The sequence below is a fragment of the Schistocerca piceifrons genome, chromosome 3 (genome assembly GCF_021461385.2).
Source record: "Schistocerca piceifrons isolate TAMUIC-IGC-003096 chromosome 3, iqSchPice1.1, whole genome shotgun sequence".
In the NCBI taxonomy this organism is placed as follows: domain Eukaryota; kingdom Metazoa; phylum Arthropoda; class Insecta; order Orthoptera; family Acrididae; genus Schistocerca; species Schistocerca piceifrons.
In genome coordinates this window covers 388,200,969-388,226,694 of record NC_060140.1, presented here as the reverse complement: position 1 = coordinate 388,226,694, position 25,726 = coordinate 388,200,969, and the positions used below count along the sequence as shown (strand labels likewise).

Genomic DNA, 25,726 nt, shown 5'->3' with positions numbered 1-25,726 from the left:
GGAGAGTTCCCATCTTTGCAATCCAGAAAAGATGGCATTAGTAGGAAGAATCCGGATGGCATAGGCATCAAGCAATCATTGAAGTGAAGCACATTACGGTGGGCAGTACGTTGGGTACTGAGTGGTCCAGCTGTCTCTTGGCCACAGTTTGACACTGGCATTTCATGCGATGAGATAGCCTATTAAACGTCATGCCCACGTGGAAAGCAGCACAGTGGTTGCAGCTTAGTTTGTAGATCACTTTGCTTCTTTCACAGGTAGCCTTGACTTTGATGGGATATGCGATTTCTGCAGCCTGACTGGAACAGGTGGTGATGAGTGCATGTATGGGACAGGTGTTGCATCTAGGTCTATTTCAAGGATATAAGCCATGATGTAAAGGGCTGGAGGCAGAGGTGGTATATTGATTGACAAGGATACTTTTTAAGTTTGGTCGGTGGCAGACTATCACTGGGAGGGATGGTAAGGGTAAGGGATAGAATATTTCTCATTTTAGGGCACAAGGAGAGGTATTCAAAACCATGCAGACAATGTAATTCTATTGCTCCAGTCTTAGGTGGTAATGAGTCACGAGTTGAGTTCTCCTTCGTGGCCAGGTGGTGAGTACATGGGAGGGGTAGATGACTGCAGAGATAAGGCCTGGAACGTCTGTTTCTGTGGAAGGTTGGATGGGTGATTCCCGTTTGAGAAAGTCTCAGTGAGACCCTTGGCATATCTGGAGAGGGTTGCAGGTAAATTTGATATGGATGGAGGCACTGACGCAGCTATCCTTGAGTTGGAGGTCAATATCAAGATGACTTCTTGGGTTGAGGAGGACCAGGGAGAAAGTGTTAAGGTTCTGGAAAAATGTGAATAGGTTGTCATCATTTGCCAAGATCACAAAGATGTCATCAAACAATCTGAACCAGGTGAGGGGTTTGGGATTCTGGGTGTTAGGAAGGATTCCTCAAGATGACCCATAAATAGGTTGGCATAGGATTGTGCCATGTGGATGTCCATTGCTGTTCCATGGATTCGTTTGTAGGTGATGCCTTCAAAGGAGATGTAATTGTGGGTGAAGATATAGTTGGTCATGGTGACCAGGAAGGAGATTTTTTTGGGTGATTATAGCTGAGGTCCTATGTGGGCTGCTGTTATCATATGACAGCAAAATTTGGTATGTACGATTTGCGCTGCGGAGGGGGGGGGGCTCCAATTTTAGCCACTTGGTGCAAATCTAGTGCTGCAAATGCAAGACAGATGTATAGAAATGTGAAATGTTTCCATATGCAATGGATTATGAACGGGACATGTGAGCAGTTTAACAGAACCCCAAATTTGGCAGTGCTGTGTACTCACTGCACCACGTAGGGTAAAATGTGCCTTGTCACTCGATAGAATATTGCCCGACCCCATGTCATCAACCTCAATCTGTGCCAGAAAGCAAATTCAAACTGTTGCTGCAGAACAAGAGGTTCCAGTTGCTGCATTATATGTATCTTGTATGGCTACCAGTGTAATGCAGACTGCAAAACTTGTGCTGTTGACCACAGGATGAACAAATATAGTGACACTGGAAGAGCACTAGCACTAACCAGCTGCATGGTCATTTACAGCTACAGCAACCTCATCAATAACGTCCACCGGGCTAGAAAGCCTTCATCTACCACATTCCACACCAAGCTCACCTGTGTGTTTTCGACGTTCATTATCATCACCTTTAAATCATGCAGCACTGTAATTGCTGCCATTCATTCACATAAATCAGTTTCAGTAACAGCCCACAGCCCACGGTCTCTCTTCTTGACAGCCGTACTACTGTTTACTCATGTTATTCTATATCACCACCCTCAATTACTTCTGCTTTGAAGGTATCAACTACAAAAAAATCCATGAACTATCTAGTGGAATCCTTCCAAAACACCAAGAATCCCAAAGCCCACACCTGGTTCAGATTCACTGATAACATCTTCATGATCTGGACTAAGAGTGTGGACACCCTATCCACATTCCTCCAGAACTTTAACACTTTCTCCCCAGTTCACTTCACCTGGTCCTCCACAACTCAACATGCAACCTCCCTCCCCCCCCCCCCTCCCCCTAAACTGCCTACTGCACCTATGAGTCCTACTGTACCCACCATATCCCTGTATGCTCCTACAAGAAGTACTACACCTTCCCCCACACCACCCTGTACCTCCCCTCATGCCCCAAGTCGCCTCCTTATCCCCACCACCAGACAGCTGCTCCAATCACTTACAGTTACAACTCAGTCCAGCCATGCTTCTGCTTCAGAAGGAGGCTGTTTGATATAAAGCTAAAATATATAGCAGTCCTTTTGTTGTGCCTATCTTCGATTCAACAATCTGTAATTTGTCCTCTTCATAATATTGTTGAAAATCAGTTTAGGTGCTGCTGGCATGGTTCAGTGATCTGGAAGCACTGAAATTCTTACATATCATGCAGTTTCCTGTCCGGATGGCAATGAAGAAACAGATTTATGGAACATATAGTTTACTGAAAATTGCTCGAATCATTGTGAACTTAATTTTACTCACGTTGAATCACCATATGTATACCAAAAGTGCTTATTCAGACAGGTTTTATTTTTAACATGTAGCAGTGATGTGACGTTGCAATATTCTAATTCACTATTCTCTTATACACTGATAAGCCCGAACATTATGACCACTGACCAATTATCAATATAAAACCACCCAGGCGATAGCAGTGTCACCTGGCGAGGAATGACCGCCAATCACAAACAATGGGGGAAGCCGCACAGTCTATCTGAGTTTGATCAGGAGCAGATTGTGATGGCCCAGAGACTCAGCACAAGCATTTCGGGAATAGCACAACTTGTCAAAAACAAGCATTTCGGGAATAGCACAACTTGTCAAAAACAAGCATTTCGGGAACGGCACAACTTGTCAAGTGTTCGAGGAATGCTGTGATGAGTGTTACCTTCAAAATGTGGCGAAGCCAAGGTGAAACCATGTCCAGATGTCTATACAGACATCAGACACCTTAGGCTGGGCAGGCTGGTAACACACGACAGGCAAAGAACTGTGGTGGAACTAACATCGGATTTCAATGCTGGGCAGAGTACAAATGTGTCTGAACACATGGTGCACTGAACACACTGATGATAGATCCCCGCAGCCAATGTCCCATGCATTTGTCAATGTTAACACCATGACATCGGCAACTACGACAGAAACAGGCATGTGACCATTGGCACTGGACGCTGGTGCAGTGGCACATCGTTGCATGGTCTGATGAATCCAAATACCTTATTCAACATGCCGATAGGACGGTGGAAATCGGTCATTTTCAAGGGGAACAGCTCCTTGACACCTGTACTGTGGGACAGATAGAAACTGGCAGTAACTATATTATGCTCTGGGAATATTCATGTGGGCATCCACGGGTCCAGTGGAGCTTGTACAAGGCATCATGATGGCCAAGGAGTATCGTACACTAGTTGCAGACCACATAACCACCTCATGACGATCGTATTTTCTGGTGGTAGTGGCATTTTTCAAGAAGGTAATGCACCATATCGCAAGGCCAGGAGTGTTATGGAGTGGTTAGAGTAACACAGTGGCGAGTTCCAATTGATGTGTTGGCCCCCTCAATTCACCAGATCTGAACCCAATCGAACAAATTCACCAGATCTGAACCCAATCGAACACATCTGGGATGTGACTGAATGTGGCATCAGAGCTCATTGTGAACTAGGAGGTGTGTGTGTGTGTGTGTGTGTGTGTGTGTGTGTGTGTGTGTGTGTCTGGGGTCATACGCGCCTAAGTCAGAACTATAGAACACGAAGACGGAGGAGTTAAAAAAACGTCTATAAGTCAGTCCCAATTGACATAATAGAAGACAGCTAAAAACTGGCACGTGGAAAAAGGGCTAAAAAAGACGGTATACAGAAATGGAGGTCCAAAACTAAAATTAAATGGCCTTCACCATATTGCTTTGGCGGACAAAAAGTAAAATGCGGTTGACGGCCAGTGTGCCATTTGCTAAAATGGCCAATAAATCAGATGGCAAATCCAAGTGGGAAAGTAAACGGTTAAAAAATGGGCATTCTATCAGGAAGTGGCGGGCAGTTAAAACTTGGGCACAATGTGTATAAAGTAGTGGGGTAGCACCACTTAGCAAATAACGATGGTTTAAAAGGTAGTGCCCAATACACAGCTTAGTTAAAATGACCTCCTCCAGGCAGGAGAGCCAAAAGGAGGTCGTCCAAGCTACTGGGCGAGGTCAGAGCTTATCCCGTGATAGAGGACCATTGGCAATGCCAAAGGGACACCACCTCCTGACAGACGGCAACACAGAGATCATTGGACGGAATGTAAGTACTCGTGGGCGGAGGTATGAGGACTGCAGCCTTGTTTCCTGGCAGACTGACCTGACCAGGAACCCACAGAAACATCACACTGGCTCCACCACGAGTGAGCAAGCAACAGTTTTCCTGGACCCGCTGCACTAAGGGATGGGTGGTGTACAGCACACAGACTTTGAAGGGAGCTGAGTGAGTGTGAGCAGAGGACACAATTGAAAAGCCTATGTCACCAGATGTACTCCGCGGGCCGATACAAGGCAAAAAGCTCAGCTATAAATACTGAGCAGAGTGCCGCAAGCCGATATCTAAAGACAGATGCCAATGACGAAGACACACCCGACTCCACAGTCAGTCCGAGAGCCATCAGTGTATACAAAGGTACTATCATGAAGTTCCATGTGAAGGTCGTGAAACTGAAGGCCATAGACCGAGGCTGCAGTAGTATCCTTAGGAAGCGAATGAGGGCCAAGGTTAACATGGACAACTTCACGAAGCCAAGGTGGTGAAGGTTCACACCCACCGGGAAAGTTGTAGGTAGTGTGAAGTTTAGCCGCTGTAGTACGAGCCAGAAGCGGACTCCAGGAGGTGACAGAGATTCTTTCCACAGTAAAATGTTCAGTTTGAGTTAAAAAGTTACATGAAGAATTACCTGGCAGTGGCAAATTGTATTTTATTGTAATACTGCTTATTTAAAAGCTGAAGCTGTTTTGTGTGTGTGTGTGTGTGTGTGTGTGTGTGTGTGTGTGTGTAAAAGAGAGACAGAGAGAGAGAGAGAGAGATTATTTCTTCTCAGAAACCTCCCACTGAAAATCAACAGTACCAAATATCCCAGACAAAAATACCTGGAAGTTTGAATCACATCATATGCACATACACATCCTAATAATAATTGGCTGAAAACATATGACATTAAAACTAGCAGTTGCACAAAATACTTGAAAAAGTACTTTTTATCACCTGTAACCCTTTCAGTTTTTACACTTTCACCATAATCTCTAGTTGTTCCAATAGATTTGAATTCCCATCTTTATGTTGCATATACAAGATTGTAACAACTGCTTTAAATCCCAAGGAATGGTGGTCAATTTCGTATCTGAACATTGCTACAGCTGATTTTTTTAAAGTTATTAATCCAAAATCTGTGTTAACCGTATCTTGTTTTTGAGGCAGTTACCTTTGAAATATGTAAGAATTAGCACTTCTGCATTATGAGGGGTTGTGCCAACATATTAGTTTACAAGTTACAGCCTGAACTTCTGAAATGATGGCTAGACGGATTCCTTTGCAGGAACAAATTTGGTGTTGTAGCGTGTAGGATGTGTTGGATACGAAGAGGATACATCAACGCTGAATTTGCGGTCAATTTTTCAACTACACAACAGAAGGTGCATTATCCCATCCATATAAAGTCAAATGGCTGCAGCACCTCAGTAGTGATGTTTTGTGGTTGAAACAGTAGTTACAATTTTGTTCTCACAATTATCAGCAGATAGCAGGGGCATATTGTCATTGTGGTTGAAAAACAACATCAAGAAATCCTGATGACTCCTAATGAACTGAATGTCTTTGGCAGTAGTAGACAGGTACTGTTAATGTTAAATAAATTTTGCCTATTGTCATCCTTCCTTGATGCTTTGTTCCCAGGAATATGTACGTGTCATTTCAAAATTCAAAGTTGACAGGCATGACATAAATATATTTCAGTTACACTGCTATGCCTGTTCCACTTCACAATGAATTAAATACAGCCAATAAAACTAGTGCTGAGATGTTATGTTCACGTAATATGCCCATCATCTGTGACACATTACATACTCTGACCTACTGCCTCATTTGCTCCCACTTTTTGGCATGGTTCCAATAATTTGCGATTAAGTTGCGCTTATTTATTAAACATGTCATAGTAAGAAGTAATTAACTGATATTCATTCTTTGTTATGGTATTTGTTTCCAAAATGGGTTACATCAGCATCATATCCTCCCTACTGAAACAGACACCAACTAAATGAGGCATATACAAATTCTGGTAGAAATTGCTCAGATTTTCATTACTATGTTTCTGAATATATGCGAGAGGTACAGATTCACCATGGACAATGGGGCAGCCAGTGTGTTTGTAATTCATTTCATTCTGTGTGGTTCAGAGTGGGAATTCGATGATACCAGTGATGTTATGAATGACAAACGAGAAGATTCGGTCATTGATAATGACCCTGCAAATTCTTTCACAATTGTGATTCTCAGTCAGACAGTGACTAGGGATCTGAAGCTCAACAATGATACAGGGGTAAAATTTCAATTGTGTATAGGAGAGAAAATAATACTGAAACTACATTTTCAGTTCACTAAATATTCCAGTAATTGGTGGTTTATTACAAAATTAGTGACAAAAATCTTGCCATGGCTGTTAAGTTCTTATTAATAAAAATATACACAGCAAAAAAAGTTTCAATTCACCTCAGTTCAGAGTGTTCCAGAACATGTACAGAAAATTGGAATAGAGATAAACATAAACATCATTTCTGCCCTTTTTATTGCTCATGAAAACCACACATTGCATGTTGTACCACCACACAGTGAGACCTTCAGAGGTGGTGGTCCAGACTGCTGTACACACCGGTACCTCTAATACCCAGTAGCATGTCTTCTTGCATTGATGCATGCTTGTATTCATCGCGGCGTACTCTCCGCAAGTTCATCAAGGCACTGTTGGTCCAGATTGTCCCACTCCTCAATGGCAATTCGGTGTAGGTCCATCAAAGTGGTTGGTGGGTCACGTTGTCCAGAACAGCCCTTTTCAATCTATCTCAGGCATGTTCGAAAGGGTTCATGTCTGCAGAACATGCTGGCCACTCTAGTCGAGAGATGTCGTTATCCTGAAGGAAGTCATTCACAAGATGTGCACTATGGTGGCGCAAACTGTTGTCCATGGAGACGAAAGCCTTGCCAATATGGTTGCACTATCAGTCGGAGGACGGCATTCAAGAATCATACAGCGGTTTCGGCGTCTTCCATGACCACCAGTGGCGTACGTCAGCCCCACATAATGCCACCTCAAAACAGTAGGGAACCTCCACCTTGCTACACTCACTGGACAGTGTGTCTAAGGTTTTCAGCCTGACTGGGTTGCGTCCAAGTATGTCTCCAACGATTGTCTGGTTGAAGGAATATGCAACACTCATCGGTGACGAGAACGTGATGCCAATCCTGAGCAGTCCATTCGGCATGTTGATGGGCCCATCTGTACCATGCTGCATGGTGTTGTGGTTGCAAAGCTGAACCTTGCCATGGACGTCGGGAGTGAAGTTGTGCATATTGCAACCTATTGTGCACAGTTTGAGTCATAACACAATGTCCTGTGGCTGCACAAAAGCATTACTGAACAGGGTGGATTTGCTGTCAGGGTTCCTCCAAGCCATAATCTGTAGGTAGCAGTCATCCCCTGGAGTAGTAGCCCTTGGGCGGCCTGAGCAAGGCATGTCATCAATGGTTCCTGTTGATCTGTATCTCCTCCATGTCCAAACAACATCACTTTGGTTCACTCCGAGACACCTGGACACTTCCCTTGTTGAGAGCCCTTCCTGGCACAAAGTAACACTGTGGACAAGATCGAACGGTGGTATTGACTGTCTAGGCATGGTTTAACTACAGACAACATGAGCTGTGTACATCCTTCCTGGTGGACTGACTGGGGTTGATCCGCTGTTGGACCCCCTTCGTCTAATAGGCATGGTTGATTACATCTTTTGGCAGGTTTAGTGACTGTGTCTGTGATACAATATCCACAGTCAACGTCTATCTTCAGGAGTTCTGGAAACCAGGGTGATGCAAAACTTTTTTTTGATGTGTTACATTTCACAATATCAATTACAAGGTCAACTTGTGTCCTGCTACTGCAGTAGAAATTCCTTTAAAAGCCACTTCAAGAAGCAAAACCAAAACAGGGTTTGGTAAAAAAAAATTTCAAAGTGGACATACTTTTATGATACACTGCAGACAACTGTAACTTTTAATGATAACAAAAGAGATCTGTTTACAATGTGCACATATGATCTAGATACTCCTTCATTAGTCATTCTTAATAATACAACTGTCACGCCTTCCTCAACAGATTGTTACCTCTTTGTAAGTGAATAGAATGATTGTGGTCAAAAAACTAAGCACAAAATATTCAAGTAAAGTATATTTCGTAAAAATTCAGTTTTTGTTTCTTTATGTGAGAAGGTAGGTTTCCCTGTTTCCATATATAAGTAGTAATCCAGTAAGGTATTGTATTTACATGATTATCACACGATTATAAGATGATGTTTTTTCCCAAATTCATCATTTGAAAAATGTGGGGGTTGTGTTGTATTCACAGATTAAGCTACTGTTGCAGAGTTCAACATTGTTAATATGGGAGTCGTCTTATATTTATGGATGAATCTTTGGGAACTGGCGTCATGTACAGATTTATTTTGAAGAATTTAACAGGACAGGGATGGGCAAATGATACATTCTACCAGGCTTGAAACATCCCAATACACCAAAGCACTCGATACAGTATCAACCTCGCTCAAATTATCATGTGACATTTTTGACTTGGACAGCACTAGCACAAGATAGTATTAACTACCCACTACAATAATTTATTGCTCGGCTTAAAATTTGACAATTTTGTGACATACAGGAGGGAATAGCATTGAGTTCCATCATCTTATAAACTATTTCTGCATTTGAACCGGTTGAAATAGAAGTTTTCATAAATGTACTAGTATGGTATCATACACAAACATTTATGACGCTATTTAACTAAAGTTAACACTCAAGGGCAAAAATGCTACAGCAAAAAGACCACCACAACATCAGCATTTTATTTGGTTATGAGAGCCTGCTGTGACAATTTACCAAGCGAGTTGCAAATGAGAATTTCAGTTGTTGTTCACCTATTAGAATACCGGATAAAAATGTTACCAGCTTTAGAAGATAATGGTGACATTCAGTGAAACATGGAAGAAAATTAATCCAGTTTATCACAAAAATAAATTACAGTGGCAGGACCTGTCACGGAGGCAGCACCAACAGACGTCACTAGAACATGAGATGAGCGAAAGTTCGTGAGCTGGACTGAATCATAATTGCAATCCTTTTTTTTAATGTATTGGTTGCTCTTGTTATATATGACCTGCATCTAGAAGATATTGCAGCCCGTGTTTCGCAGTTGATCATTCACAGCACTATGGAAGGATTTGAGGGAGAACAGTGACACCAGCTTGGCTGAGAACTATTATGAGTGCAGGGACGGGAGTAGTGTGTGTACAGAAAATTTTGTAGTTCTTGCCAACAATGGGAATCTATACCGCATACTTTGGCTTTCCATAAACTTCTGCGACATTTATACTGGAATTAGCCTGAATCCATTTGTAGCTGGAATTGAACTGACTTTAAAATTGGACAATTACTCAACAAAAGTAGATGTTTCCGCAGAAGACAGTGAATATCTAGATAGAGGCCAGTGGCATATTTAACGCGTTTGGTGCTGTAATGTTTCTGATGTTCACTTTTGAGGTTATGTCGGGAATGAAAGAGGATGTGCCAGCTGCTGGTTCTACTAAGGCAACAAGAGAGCAGCGGGCAGACAACATTTTGGCAACAAGAGACAATGTCACATTCTCACATCAGTATAGAAGCAAAATCTTGCTATGTTTTTGGGAGAGGGAGCAGCTGTGTTCTCAGGCCGTACCGTAACCACAACCTCAGAAATCACAACATATTAGGCAAAACAACCAAATACTTGCAACAACAAAGATAAATTTAATATCTGTGCTATTCGGATATTAACAGTTATTCAAAGTAATGATACTGTAGATAACAACCTTAGTAAGCAAAAAAGTTAGTGAAGATGAAAATTAATGAAGGCCATTTCATTTTTTTTAATTTTATTTCTTCTTGCGTTATCAAAATTTAGACAATTAATAAATAGCATGACGTTAGAACACAGTGTTAACTTTTTAGACAGATACTTTATATCAGTAAAACAATATGTAATTCTTATTAATCAGAAAAGTTAATTTTTTTTCCCAAATAGCTTCTTAAAAATCTGGGAGGTCATCTTGCATTCAGGATCATCCTATACTCAAGTAAATACAATACTATCTCCTGCTTTTAACTGAAGGGATGTTATTCTCTATAATGGACCTTTTGATGACTTGCACCATACTGGATATTCTGTGTTTTCAGGGAGACCGAAAGTGACCAACAAAACCAAGAAAAAGGTACTGCAGCAACTCCTTGCACTCAGTTATGCTGGCAGTCCCTGAATGCAGTATCCCCAGTACAGTTCCATCAATTCAAAATGTATGAAATAGTCTTCAGCTTTGGAGCATCAAGTACGTGCTCAAGACTTGGAGACGAACTTCCTGCATGTTGCTGGTTGCAGAGTACAGCCACGCACACTGGATATACGGGGTGAGTCACATAACATTACCGCTGGATATATTTTGTAAACCACATCAAATACTGACGAATCGATTCCACAGACCGAACGTGAGGAGAGGGGCTAGTGTAATTGGTTAATACAAACCATAAAAAATGCACGGAAGTATGTTTTTTAACACAAACCTACGTTTTTTTAAATGGAACCGTGTTAGTTTTGTTAGCACATCTGAACATATAAACAAATACGTAATCAGTGCCATTTGTTGCATTGTAAAATGTTAATTACATCTGGAGATATTGTAACCTAAAGTTGGCGCTTGAGTACCACTCCTCCGCTGTTCGATTGTGTGTATCGGAGAGCACCGAATTACGTAGGGATCCAAAGGGAACGGTGATGGACCTTAGGTACGGAAGAGACTGGAACAGCACATTACGTCCACATGCTAACACCTTTTTTTTGGTCTTTTTCACTGACGCACATGTACATTACCATGAGGGGTGAGGTAAACGTACACACGTGGTTTCCATTTTCAATTACGGAGTGGAATAGAGTGTGTCCCGACATGTCAGGCCAATAGATGTTCAATGTGGTGGCCATCATTTGCTGCACACAATTGCAATCTCTGGTGTAACGAATGTCATACACGCTGCAGTACATCTGGTGTAATGTCGCCGCAGGCTGCCACAATACGTTGTTTCATATCCTCTGGGGTTGTAGGTACATCACGGTACACATTCTCCTTTAACGTACCCCACAGAAAGAAGTCCAGAGGCGTAAGATCAAGAGAACGGGCTGGCCAATTTATGCGTCCTCCATGTCCTACGAAACGCCCGTCGAACATCCTGTCAAGGGTCAGCCTAGTGTTAATTGCGGAAAGTGCAGGTGCACCATCATGCTGATACCACATACGTCGGCGCGTTCCCAGTGGGGCATTTTCGAGCAACGTTGGCAGATCATTCTGTAGAAACGCGATGATGTTGCAGCTGTTTGGGCCCCTGCAATGAAGTGAGGACCAATGAGGTGGTCGCCAATGATTCCGCACCATACATTTACAGTCCACGGTCGCTGTCGCTCTACCTGTCTGAGCCAGTGAGGATTGTCCACGGACCAGTAATGCATGTTCCGTAGATTCACTGCCCCGTGGTTTGTGAAACCGGCTTCATCGGTAAACAGGTAGAACTGCAACGCATTCTCTGTTAATGCCCATTGACAGAATTGCACTCGATGATTAAAGTCATCACCATGTAATTGCTGATGTAGCGACACATGAAACGGGTGAAAGTGGTGACGATGCAGTATGCACATGACACTACTTTGACTCAGTCCGCCGGCTCTCGCAGTGTCCCGTGTACTCGTGTGGGTTCATGGCAACAGCAGCTAACACACCTACTGCACCCGCTTCTCCTGTGACAGGCCTGTTACGGACCTGTTTGCGTGCTACGACAATACCTGTTGCATACAGTTGGCGGTAGATGTTTTGCAATTTGCGGCACGTTGGATGCTCTCTGTCCGGGTACCGTTCTGCATACACCCTGCAGGCTTCAGCTGCATTTCGTCGACACTCGCCATAGATGAGTATCATCTCCGCCTTTTCAGAGTTCGAATACATCATGGTCACAGTTCCTACAACACTACACTATCACAGACGTACACGGTGTACTACAGTTGGTCTGCGTGCGGAGATGAATGCAGAATAACAATAGCAGCAAGCACTACATGCGGACACTGCGACAGCTAGACCAAACCACAACAGTGCACTACAGCCACACTCGTAAACACGGTCCTCATCGTAAACATGTCCCTGCAGATGCTGCTAGCCGACTGTGGCCTGTGTTTGTTACAACACGCAACTGAACGTCGGAGGTTTCAAGCGTCAACTTTAGGTTACAATATCTACTGATGTAATTAACATTTTACAATGCAACAAATGGCACTGATTACGTATTTGTTTATATGTTCAGATGTGCTAACAAAACTAATGTGGTTCCATTTTAAAAAACGTAGGTTTGTGTTAAAAAACATACTTCCGTGCATTTTTGTATGGTTTGTATTAAACAATTACACTAGCCCCTCTCCTCACGTTCAGTCTGTGGAATTGGTTCGTCAGTATTTGATATGGTTTACGAAATATATCCAGCAGTAATGTTAGGTGACTCACCCTGTATAATCCCAGGGAAAACATACTGGTCACCATTTCAACACATGTAACTTTTAATAACACATAATTTCAGCAGACCGCATACAAGATTTCTCCTCCATGTCACAAGCATGGTTACTAAACATTACAACAACTCAACTTGGGATTTACTACTTACGGGCCTCCTCGTATTTGTGAAGTACGTGGAACACATATCATTAAAATGTAATAATTTTAACAGAGACCAGTACATACGTATTAGGGCACAGGAACAGGTTCTGGATGCTGAAGAAAGTTAAGGACGACTTGATGGCTATGAGCAGCATTGAATGTAGTACTGACTCTTTGCATTCTGCAATGACATGTGGACCTGCAGCAAGCTACAGCTGCTGATTACCAATAAATTTGCCTTCCCATGCAGATATAATTTCCATCTACCTATGGACTGTTCTTAATTTTTCTGCTTCACACACAAAATGGGGGATTGCCCAGGTAATTTATTGAATTTGAAATGGCTTGGAAAGTGACATTTTTATTCACATTGAAGGATTTCTTTGAATGTAAAAACCTGAAAAATTTGGGCTGATGAAATTTATGAATCTGCAAACACAGTGATAATACAAATAATTAGTGTCTTCCAAGTACATGGTAGTATTTAAAAGTATTCAGTAATAACAGCAGCAGTCAGAATTAAAAGCAGCCATTATTTTTAAGAATTTTTCCAGTGGAGAACCATAGGACTAATGATATATGTATCATACACTCTAGTATTCTGAACATAAAGTTCATGTAAATATAGAGGATGTTTGATAGGTCATCATCATCATCATCATCATCATCATGATGTTTTCTGCTATATTAGCAGATCCTTTGCCTCTCCATTTTCTGCGATCCATTGCTTCCTTCTTAAGGCTGCTGTATGTTGTACCGTCCATCACATCATCCAGTATCTGATTGATAGGTATAAGGAACCAAATGAATCCATTTGTACAGTATACCTGACTACTTAGTTGTCTTCCACAGCCAGGATGCAAGCACGGATAATTCTTCTTATCATGACATGCGTGGATATGGTGGTCCAGGTTCTTCTTTTCAAAATAGTACCTGTGCAATTTAAATTGTAAAATGTTTTTATTAAAACAAATTTTTATGAAGAATTTAGACAGTAATGCAGAAGTTTCTTAGCAGATAAGCAATTCACTCAAAGATAAAAAAACATTGTTCAATTATATGGAAAAACCAACATAACATCAAAACTTCATAATTGTACTTTGTAGTTATATTATCAGTTCCACATAAAGGAAACCTCATTAGTGTCAACTACAACAAAGAGATTTAAAAAAAAAAATAAGTGAAATACCCCAAAATTTAATCCAAATTAGTCAGTACAACAAACAGAGTCTTTCTTAAGTTCTTGATCCATACATATCAGAATGTCAGTATTCTAAGAGACGGGGCAGGGGGAGTAGGGGGGGGGGGGAATAGGCACAAATTGGATGTCACAATTCACTGTTGTGTCCACTTGCTAATAAACTTGACACACACACACACACACACACATATTGTGGTTACAAATAAACTATTTAAGAATCACCCTGTTAGCCTAAAAAGTTTCGAGACTGGATTAATAAAACATAGAGAAACGTTAAGGTGATGATATTAAAACATTTCAGGGGCCCTGCATAGTCTTTCTCCAATTGATTAGAATGTATAAAATGTTCGTACTATCGCGTAAAAATGCCAGGAAAGACCTTCTTTGGTATGTTGTTCACTCATGCATCACATTCGCACTTTCTTCGATCTTTGGGAACCACTCCCATCGTTTTGTCATGCAGTCATGTTTTATAATTTATTACAACAAGAGAAAACAATTTTATTGATATCAGTATTCAACACAGTCACTCTGCTTTTCAATGTACTTGGTAAACCACTGCGAACCTATCTGATACCCTCTGAAAAAGTGGTGTTCACTAGAAAAGCGAATTAGGAGGAGAAATATAGACATAAACTGTACTCAAACTGCAAACAGTAAAAACATGCAGTCGTGAGTTATGCCTGGTCCTTGGCCTGTTCTGTCTCAAGTCGTATGTAAACAAATGGCCTCGACACACAGAGAAAATACATTGGAGCATGAAACACAGAGTTGAATCAATGGCCTCAAAGCATTTTTAAGTGGACCGAACAGATTAAAATCTGATTGGGTGAGACTGAGATAGTAAGCAAATTGCTCCCACACCTTGGAACAAGAAGAGTTTGAGCAGAGTGGGCAGCAGTATGTGGACCTTCCAATAATCGACCTTTAGTTTATTGTGAATTGCACGCTTCAGTTTGTTTAGCAGCATATCAGTGTAAAATTTACTGTTAACCTCTTTTCCAGGTAATGTTCCAGGATTGGTCACCCTGAGTCCCAAAATCTGCAAGCATAACTTTTCCTGCAGATGACAGTCTCTTTAATTTCTTTCTGACTGGAGATGCAAGGTGCTTCCATTCCATGCCCTGGCATTCACTCTGTCGTGCAAAGTAATGAATTCGTGTGTCAGAAATGTTTCACCTTTGTTAGCATGACAGTCCAGTAGGTGCTGACAGATTTTCACATGGTTATGTCTATGCACTTCGTCTGATTGTTTTGGAACCCATCTTGCATAGACTTTGTGAAAGTTGAGCCTGTTATGCACGATTTCATATGCAGAAACATGACTAACCTGCATGTGGTTTCCCAAATCACCAACAATCACTCTTGTGTTATTCAGACTCAATACAGAGACTTGTTGAATATTGGCATCAATTTTTGCCATAGCTGAACATATTGCTCTTCGTATTCTTCGCACTCATTTGACCACTTTCATCTGTTAAGTCCATAGGTAAACACTTCTCTGTGGCAAAATATTGTCTCTCTACTGTACTGAAAGTTTTCTATGACTTGCTGCTCCTGGGACACCTTCAGACCACAAAAAACTGATTATGGAACAATGTTTGTCTATGGTGCAAACAGACAGTGGTGTGGCCATCTTTATGTCACAGTACAGACTGATTTAATAACACTTATAGCGTCCCCAGTGCCAAATTTTTTATCATGTAGCCGTAAAATAATAATTTCTCTGTGTAGGTTTAGATTGCAAAGAAATAATTTATGACAGAATGATCTAAAGAGACGACAAGATACGCTCTTTTGTTAATTTTTTAGTCGACTTCACTTCTTCTTTTGTCTTGAATGTGTCTAGAGGGACATCTTGCGTGTGCTGACAAATGTAAGCATATTTGTATGAGTTAAACATATAATATAACGATTTAATATTATTGTGCACTTGTAATTTGTAAGAGGTGATCCCGATTTCATGTCCGCCTTCCTTGAATTAACCTGCATTCAAGTAATTTACAGCTCAACAATCGCAGCGGCCGATGCAGTCAACGACGCCATTACGTGGCGATATTAACTTACAAAAAATTAGCGGAAGCGGAAAACTCGCCAGCTATTAACATAATATTAATTTTTCTCCACAGCCGCACGAAGTTGCAGAAATACTTAGCTTTAAGATTCTTATTTTCAGTAGCATAGCCGAGACCCAGAGCCAGGACTCTGACTACAATACAATGGTTAACGGAGGTAAGAAAATACTCTCGCGCGTGTGTGGGCCGCAATTGTAATTAATAACTAAAGATCTTTTGCTTTAACGTCAACTGACTAGCCGAGGAAATTTATATGAAAAGTTTATTACATTGTTCAACTTAAATATCATTTTTATGAAGGCCCACCACGTAAGTCGGCAACAATCAAAAAATAATAATAACAATAATAATATATACATTAAATTACGACGGCCGACGGACGCGAGATTGGCGCCCAACGTGGGGCCCGATTAATATGATTCTATTGTAATGAATGTAATTATGTATGTGTCTAATTGTTGTAAAATATTAATGCTTGTATGAATTCTTTTACATGTACAACAACAAAACCACACCCTGAGGAGATCTGGAGAGGAAAAAGTGTAGAAAAGAAAAAGGATTGCGAGAAAGAAAAATAAGTAAGGTAAGGCCTATTGTGCAAGCATCCTGTGTAGCTCTGCGCGGAATATCGAACCCATGTACACATGAGATACCTTCGGTGTTTTGTGTATTTATGTGTTTATTTTTGGAGGGATACTTATTCGTTTTGTGTATTTATGTGTTTATTTTTGGAGGGGATAATTAATCGTGTGTGTATCAGTGTTAAAGATTTGTCAGTGGCTTAAAGTGAATTTAGTATGGGTAAGATAGGACAACCTAAAGCATCCGTACGAGAAGAACAAAATTCTGTTAATATGGAAAGTGAGAATCATTTGCAATACGTAAACGAATCCCAAGCCACCGCCTCGGGTAACATAATTTCCGGAGCGGGGGGCGAGGATCTGTGGACGGTGAATGACGCTCCACAGCAGAATGGGAATAGAGTAACTCCACTGCCTGGGCAGGGGGGCCAATCGAGTGCTAGATTAAGCGGGGCACCAGTATGCTCACCGATTGCAGACCCATTTGCAGAATTTCTGCGCAGGTTAGAAGAAAGAGATAGGGAAAGAGATCAGAAACTGGCTCAGATGCTCCATGAGCAAGAGCAACAAAGAGAACTGAAAGAAAGGGAAAGGAAAGAATGTCAGAACAGAGGGAAAAACAAAGAGACGAAAAACTGGCTCAGATGTTGCATGAGCAGGAGAAAAAATTAACACAAAAGCTCATTGAGCAAGAGCAGCGCAGTGAAGCAAAACTCGACAGTATCCAAAGCGAACTTGCCGAGATGCGGGACGCTTGCAAAGAGATCCCCGATCTTGTGCAAAGCTTAGCCGGAGAGATGCAAAAATTACAGATATCACAGGCTAGGCTTGAAGATAATGTCCAGACTTTAACCAACCGCGTGGATAATGTGGAGATAGATGCACGGAAAAGTATTGACGCATATTTGGAAGTGCAAGCTCAAAAAGTAGAAAAAGAATTAAATGAATGGCTAGAAGTAAAGGATCGCGAGATATCTGCAAAGATTGAAAGCGACGTAAAAACAGCTGTAGAACAAGCGACTGCGGCCGCGAGTGTAAATATTGACGCCAGCGCTGCCGCACTACATGCCGAATTAACACAGATTAAGTCCCGTGTGACTGTGAAGTTGCCAAATTGGCAACAGGAGGTCGCGCGGAGACTGTCTGCGTTGGAAAGCAATGTAAACAGTGGCGGACAGATCATGAATCAGACTCCGCGCACTGATTACTATAATAACGCTGACGGTAGCCAGGGTGCGAGTGCGCAACCGCAACCTAATGCGAATTATGAGCACGAACAACATGCGATACCGTGCAGCGTACATCACGAAGTGATGAATGTCCCAGAATGTAGCAATCAGATGTGCAAAAAAGAGGACAATGTAATAAAACACAGGACATTCCAACCCTTCAATAGCGAAAAACGAAATGTCCACCCTGTTGTATTTATTAAGAGCTTTAGGAATGTGTTTCCCAGGACATGGACGGAAAGACAAAGAATACAGTTCGTGGTCTCCTTTATTCAAGGTGACGCGGCACTGTGAGCCACCGACGTGTCCGAAAAATGTCTAACGATGCAACAGTTTGAAGGTGCATTCTTGCAAAAATTCTGGTCCGATAGCGTCCAAGAAAGACTACGAAAGGAGTTGTACAGTCCAGAAATGTACAATCCTAAGATGGGAACATTACGCAAATATTTCGAAAAGTATATAAACAAAACCAGGTACTGGGACGAGCCAATGTCCGATCGTGACATAATCAGATTAATAAAAATGAAGTTGCCCAGTGAAATTAAAAGATATTTCATCAATGTGCCGGAATACGATATAGAACAATTCATGGAAATAGTGGATTCTGTTGACCTATTGATCGAAGATATGAAAACCGAAAACAAGTGGAACCATGCAGGCTATAATCAACACAAAGCCGATTACAATAGCAGCCACAGTAACGGTAGTAACTTAGTACCAAATGGTAACGGGAATAGGCACGAGCACCGGCAACAGAATCAAGGCACAAACAATGGCAATGGTTATAACGGCAACTGTTATAATCGTGAAAATCGAAAGAGACATCATGATGGATGCATGAGTAATGGATATAATGGTAACGGCAATCCGCAATGGCGGAACAACCGAAACCAGTGGCGTGGTCGTAACGAACCGACACCACAGTGGCAACAAAACACAGCGCCACAATGGAACGCCAACCCAGGTCCGTCACAGAATATGTCAGGGAGTTACAACCGACCACCACAAAACCAGAGCCATACACAATATCAAAATACACCATCGGGGAGGCAGGGCGGCCAACCCAACAGTAGCAACAACAACAACCAGAACCACAATGTGAGGTTAGTGGAAGTGACAGACAACTGTCAACCCACTAATGCTCATCCGTTAAACTAAGGACAGCCACAATACGCTCTCCGTTGTTGGCTGCAGGATGGTGTAGTGAGGGCACATTCACGGATGACAGCCATAAACTTTGTATGCTGAGATACAATGAAGGAACAAAAATAGAAAAGGAACTTGTAGACATACCGCAGAAATGTAACCGAACCGACAAAAGTGTTGTGCAGGCTATATTGCAAGCAGATATGTATGGAGCACCAATACAGATAATAGTCGATACCGGTGCGTCAACCAATGTCATGAGTGCAAATTTTTACAAGTACTTGAGTCAAAATAATAGAATACCAGTATTGCCAGTGGAGAATTGTCGTGTTACAGGGGCAATAGGTGCACAATCTCATATCATAAAGCACCAGGTGCAAGTCGAGTTTACGGTAGGAAATGAAGCAATGAAAAGCTCGTTCCTAGTAGTTAAGGGATTAGGTGTTGCTTGCATCCTGGGGATGGAATTTTTACGCCAGAGGGACGCAAAAATCGACCTCTTGTGCGGGGAAGTAAGCCTTATGAATGAGGGTACACGTGTAGTTTTGCCATTGTTGAGGACACGGGAAGTGCACGGTAAATATTGCCGGAGCTTTCAAACGAGATTCGAAGGAATACAGGTAATGAATTTATATTCTGACTTAAGTACAAGACAAGCGTATTTTAAAGATTTTATTACTGAAGACAAAGAGGAAAAAAGGAAACTGATAGCCATGAAAGTTAGGGAGTCAGAACATTTGACTGAAGCACAACAAAACGAATTGACTCAGCTACTTACAGATTATGAGAATGTGTTTTCGGAAAAACCCGGTGTTATCGAGGGCTACACCTATAACATCGGAGTGGTACCTAACGATACTTTCTGTCACGCAAACTACACCATTCCGTGGTCAAATAAGGAGGCAGTTACCAAGGAAATAAGAAAAATACTTACAAAGACTTAAAGAAGTTCGCTCAGTAGAGCAACATTTACATTTGTGTGTAGTAGGTTAAGTTTATAGTGTATTTTTTCTGTGTGTAAATGTTCCGATTTTAGTGTAATATTTAAAGACAATGAGGCACACAAGATTAGTGCGATTCAATTTTGTAGATGTTAAGGATTAATAGTATTTTTAAGCAATTGCATTTTGAAGAAAAAAAATGAACGTAGGTTTAAGAATATTTTATAAATTTCATTTTAAAAAAATGCTTAAAAAAATATTTAAAAAAAAGTTCAACAGCATGTAACGATGAAAGAATTTTTCATTAGTGTGTCATGAATATTTTAGAACTGTAGTAGTAATGCAACTTATGAAATTCAATATTATAGTGTATATGTTGTTCCATGTATTTATGTCTATACCGATCTTGAAATATGCTCAATCATAATTTACTAAACAACATGAGTGCAGGGTGTACATCACCCAAGGTACCTCATGTGTTGTGGACAAAGTACAAAGCAAATCAGTAAACGCGACTACCGCTAAGCACTGTTAAAATATATTGCCATCTGCTAAGGCAGAGATTTGCACGAATTTGTAGTGCAAACAAAAGTCACAAATCTAACATTAATCTAGGAACTTGCACGCTAGGCCTAGATTATAAAATGTGTACAAGAATGCGAGAGGCAAAGTTTTGTAAAGTCGAGCCTGGCTCTGGAGGGCAAGTACGCAATGAGTGGGCAGACATGACATGGGGACTGACCTCAGATGAGACGGAAATACAATTGTATAGTCAAAAAATCTGAAGGCAAGTACGACTCTAAGTGGAAAATAAAAAGAGATAATTAGTGCGAGAGACTGGTAAAATCCAGCACGAACCAAAATCTAGTTCAGACTGAATGAAATACATTAGTGTTTGTGAACTAATCGAAACAGTTACTTTAAACAGTGTGAAATACTGTGAAGGTGAAACTGTGATATGGACAGTGAAGTGCTAGTATTGAACGTTCAACAGCGGTGAGGACGCCAAACGCCAATATTACGCACGAAAAACTGTGAATTTGCTTATAAATGTGAACTGTTAACGTGAAGTGAACCCACAGTCAATATTTTTGGGACAGACTGTAGTTTCAGTGAGCACAATAATGCGAGATTGGAATGCGATGCGTGGACTGTTGCAAAACAGCGACCGCAGAAACGGCGAATGTTTGTGCTAAACTCGTATTGGGACACTCACCAGTGCCTGCGAGTGCGGCGAAAACATAAATAATTTTATCAAGACAAAAACTGACGTGTAATGTAAACAGTATTGCATCAAAACTGCATTCACGGGAGAAGGTCCATGTCATGTTTTCTGCAAGACAGTGCTAGCTTGACACTCGGAAACTGGCGAAAACTTAACAACAACTGCCGCACTAATAAATTCTTCTTTCCCACTAGCGTAACCATCTGCAGCGGGAAACAAATATTACGTTGGTTGTGTGTATGTTTCATGTACTACGTCGGAGATGCGTAGCAGGGCTGACTCCTGCCAACAAGAGCGGGGGGCGGACATCATCCCACTCCGCCACGCCCGGCCGAGACAGAAGCGCATCGCCAACGGTGCAGCCGATCAGCTGATTCTGACGTTCCGCGACGGCGAGACACACGCTGGCGTCGAGCGGGCGTTGACCTCTCCGCAGCCGCCGCGAACGCCGAGCACCGAACACACCAACCGACGCCGTCGCGAGCCAAACGTCGCGGCGTAGATCATCAACGACACCGCAATCAATTGTTTTAATGACCTCATTTTTTGCATAGTGCAACAAAATATTTGTATGCACATCCTGTACTCCAATGACATTCCAGAAACAATCAAGTGAAAGTGACCAAAGCAGTTAGTCTGTCGCTCCGCCGAGGTTTTCCCCAGGTTTCCCTACGGCCGCGCCAAATGGGGAGCGAACAGTTGACACCCCTGGGACTTCAAATATTCCAGACTAACTCGTGGTTGTATACCTTGAACTTCATCTGTATTACACTTTGTGTGCAACGCACCTCAGTAATTACAACATACGATGTGACATATATAAACTGTGAAAGAAAAATCTGCGTGTGGACACTGTGGACATGAAAGTGGAAATATTTGTGTCAAAAAACACGAACATTTTTTTATGACACAAACATTTCGGGGGGCAATATAGCGTCCCCAGTGCCAAATTTTTTATCATGTAGCCGTAAAATAATAATTTCTCTGTGTAGGTTTAGATTGCAAAGAAATAATTTATGACAGAATGATCTAAAGAGACGACAAGATACGCTCTTTTGTTAATTTTTTAGTCGACTTCACTTCTTCTTTTGTCTTGAATGTGTCTAGAGGTACATCTTGCGTGTGCTGACAAATGTAAGCATATTTGTACGAGTTAAACATATAATATAACGATTTAATATTATTGTGCACTTGTAATTTGTAAGAGGTGATCCCGATTTCATGTCCGCCTTCCTTGAATTAACCTGCATTCAAGTAATTTACAGCTCAACAATCGCAGCGGCCGATGCAGTCAACGACGCCATTACGTGGCGATATTAACTTACAAAAAATTAGCGGAAGCGGAAAACTCGCCAGCTATTAACATAATATTAATTTTTCTCCACAGCCGCACGAAGTTGCAGAAATACTTAGCTTTAAGATTCTTATTTTCAGTAGCATAGCCGAGACCCAGAGCCAGGACTCTGACTACAATACAATGGTTAACGGAGGTAAGAAAATACTCTCGCGCGTGTGTGGGCCGCAATTGTAATTAATAACTAAAGATCTTTTGCTTTAACGTCAACTGACTAGCCGAGGAAATTTATATGAAAAGTTTATTACATTGTTCAACTTAAATATCATTTTTATGAAGGCCCACCACGTAAGTCGGCAACAATCAAAAAATAATAATAACAATAATAATATATACATTAAATTACGACGGCCGACGGACGCGAGACACTGCAGTGTACCACAGGTGAAGACAATGGTCCCATTTAGCACCTGGTTAGTGCACAAAACCATACAGCCAACCTAATGACGATCAGGGAAAAATTGCAGATAGTTATTTACTTATCTCCAAATCTCATCACCTGTGATGATTTTTCTGAGAAAAGAATTTTCCACTTTTTCCATTTCAATTAATTGTGGCAGGATAGTTTTGTGAGATTCATGATATGCAGGATAAACTTCACAAACATATTTCTCTTCTTCAAAATATTTTTGAGAATAAACACTTGTCTGCGAGGTGTTCAGTTCACTGCTCCACTGTAGAAGTCATTTATACACCAGGAATGAAATAAGTCTCGGAACTTTTTGGACAGATGGCATATAATTACTATTTCCCAGATTTGTATGAATAAATAGATGTGTAATTTCAATCCTAAATTACAATATTGCTTTCTGCAGTGAGAGAAATCTGTGAAGCTACCTACCTGCCACAATTGTTGTAAGGGCAATAGATCACTTCACGTTCACTTGGATCTTGATGTACCATCACATGTGAACGGAGGCGTGTCTTATTGTAGAATACTCTTCCACAATGATCACAGACGTATTCTGGAAAAGTAACAACAAGAAGCTATCTTCCACACTTTTCAAAATTACTCGATATGAAAATTTGTTTTCAAATTCTGGAATGCTACTGCAACAGTCACAACAATTGCTTTAAAAAGCACCACTTAACCTTAAAATAAACCAGCCGACACCTTGTTTGAAGAATCTACTTGCATCTCTAACCCACAAAATCCACATAGGTAATTTGTCTTTCAAACATGATGATAATCACACACACACACACACACACACACACACACACACACACACAAATTACACTAAGTTATTCCATTCAACTGAAACTGTATGTCTTTAAAGGATAGTGGCATCAATGGGTTGTCAACAGAAAACTCCTTTTCCCCAGCATATTCCTTTCTCATATGACCTTGAGGACACTGAGTGTCAATGTAATGAGAGAAGAAGCATGCTCAGTGCTGACTGGATGAGGTGCAAAGAAGGGATTTTTTTAAATTTTCATTGAAACATTTGATAGGTATAATGGAAACAGGACTAATATTTTTGGAAGTATATGAATACTTAACACAACACCTGATTTGGTAAAACAATTTCTCAACAAGAAGGGACTCAAAGAGAACATGAAATGTAAAGAACTGACAAACAACAATAATAGAAAGTCCTTTAAGTAGGAATACCCTTTCACAATTTAGAACTGGCAAATAAAACTGAATTCCCATCCCCCATGAAAACAGTTGGGTGTCTCTTCAATAAGACACAAGAATAATGCCCAAAAAAATAGAAGCAGTAGGAACTTTAAAGATGCTCCTACAAACATAGCAGTTCTAACAGAAACATTTTTGACCAAAACTGGCAACACCCAGAATTTTACTGCATTCATCAGCAAGGAAAACATGGAAACAGTGAAAGACCCACAAGAAGAACAGCAGTCCTCACAAATTAACACCAATAACCAGAACTTTCAAACAGGAACATACACCTGACAGAAATGAAAAACATTACAACAACATCAGCATACTTCCAACCGAACAAAACAGCCACTGACATAACAGGTGAAGTAAACCATCTTTTCACTCAGAGTAAAAATAATAAACCACTACTTATAGTAGGGGACAAATTGCAGAACGGATATACAAAACTATTCGGAAGGATATTCCTCTGGAAATAAGTATCCAAGGAAAATGGCAAAAAGCATAAAGAAAGAAGTAACAGGCACTTTCGAGAACAACAGGCACCAGAAAAATTGGAAGCAAAATCAGACAGCATAAAACAAACTGAAATGCAAAAGAAGAGCGAAGAAAATGACCCAACACTGAGTGTTACAGGCTAAGGATAGCTGTACTAGAAAGCCTACACCAACTAAAATGGTGAATAGAGAACACAGCTCTCCTAAGACTTACATCGAAAAACAATATAAGAAAATTCTAAAGGAAAAGAAGAGAACATTCTGGGAAAGAGAAGGAAAGAAACTAGTGGAGGAAGCCACATGAGACCCATATACTGCCCTAAGCCCCAGAAAATCAACCAAAACACATTACACCAATATGAAAGAATGAGAGACGCACTTCGACGACATACTGAAGAAGGAAGGACTAAAAGGACGACCAGAGGACAAACAGGAGGTATTGCCACATACAACTACAGAATGGGTCCCATTGGCCACAAAAGAGGTCAGTGAATATTCAAAAAATGCAGCCCAAGTACGAAGGCCAATCTGCACAAAACTCTACAATAAGTACATAGAAACAGCCTCCATTCCATAACAGTGCATACAACTGACAATAAAAGTGCTATATTAAAGGGAGACCCATTAAGTCCTCTGTTACTTATTCTTGCAGCAGAAGAAGATGTAAGAATACCCAAAGGGAGGATGTAACATCATACACATACGGAGACAATACTGTAATAGGCTCACAGGACATTGTAAAACTACACTAAGCAATAAACAACATGGAAGATTGTTGCACTGAATGCGGCTTC

At 41.0% G+C, this 25,726-nt stretch overlaps 1 protein-coding gene across 4 annotated transcripts in view; it reads right to left on the bottom strand.

The window, feature by feature from the left end:
* Positions 1-25,726, bottom strand: part of LOC124787877 (transcription factor IIIA-like) — a 91,266-nt gene that overhangs the window by 41,338 nt on the left and 24,202 nt on the right. For all 4 annotated transcript variants that reach the window (XR_007016022.1, XM_047254851.1, XM_047254850.1 and 1 more), the window contains exons 6-7: positions 23,650-23,773; positions 13,884-13,989 (exon numbers count right to left, since the gene is read on the bottom strand). Coding sequence is in view for 3 of the 4 variants with exons in the window: in XM_047254851.1 (XP_047110807.1) it covers positions 13,884-13,989; positions 23,650-23,773 (230 nt within the window). In the remaining variant the exon portion in view is untranslated. The remainder of the gene's footprint in view (positions 1-13,883; positions 13,990-23,649; positions 23,774-25,726) is intronic.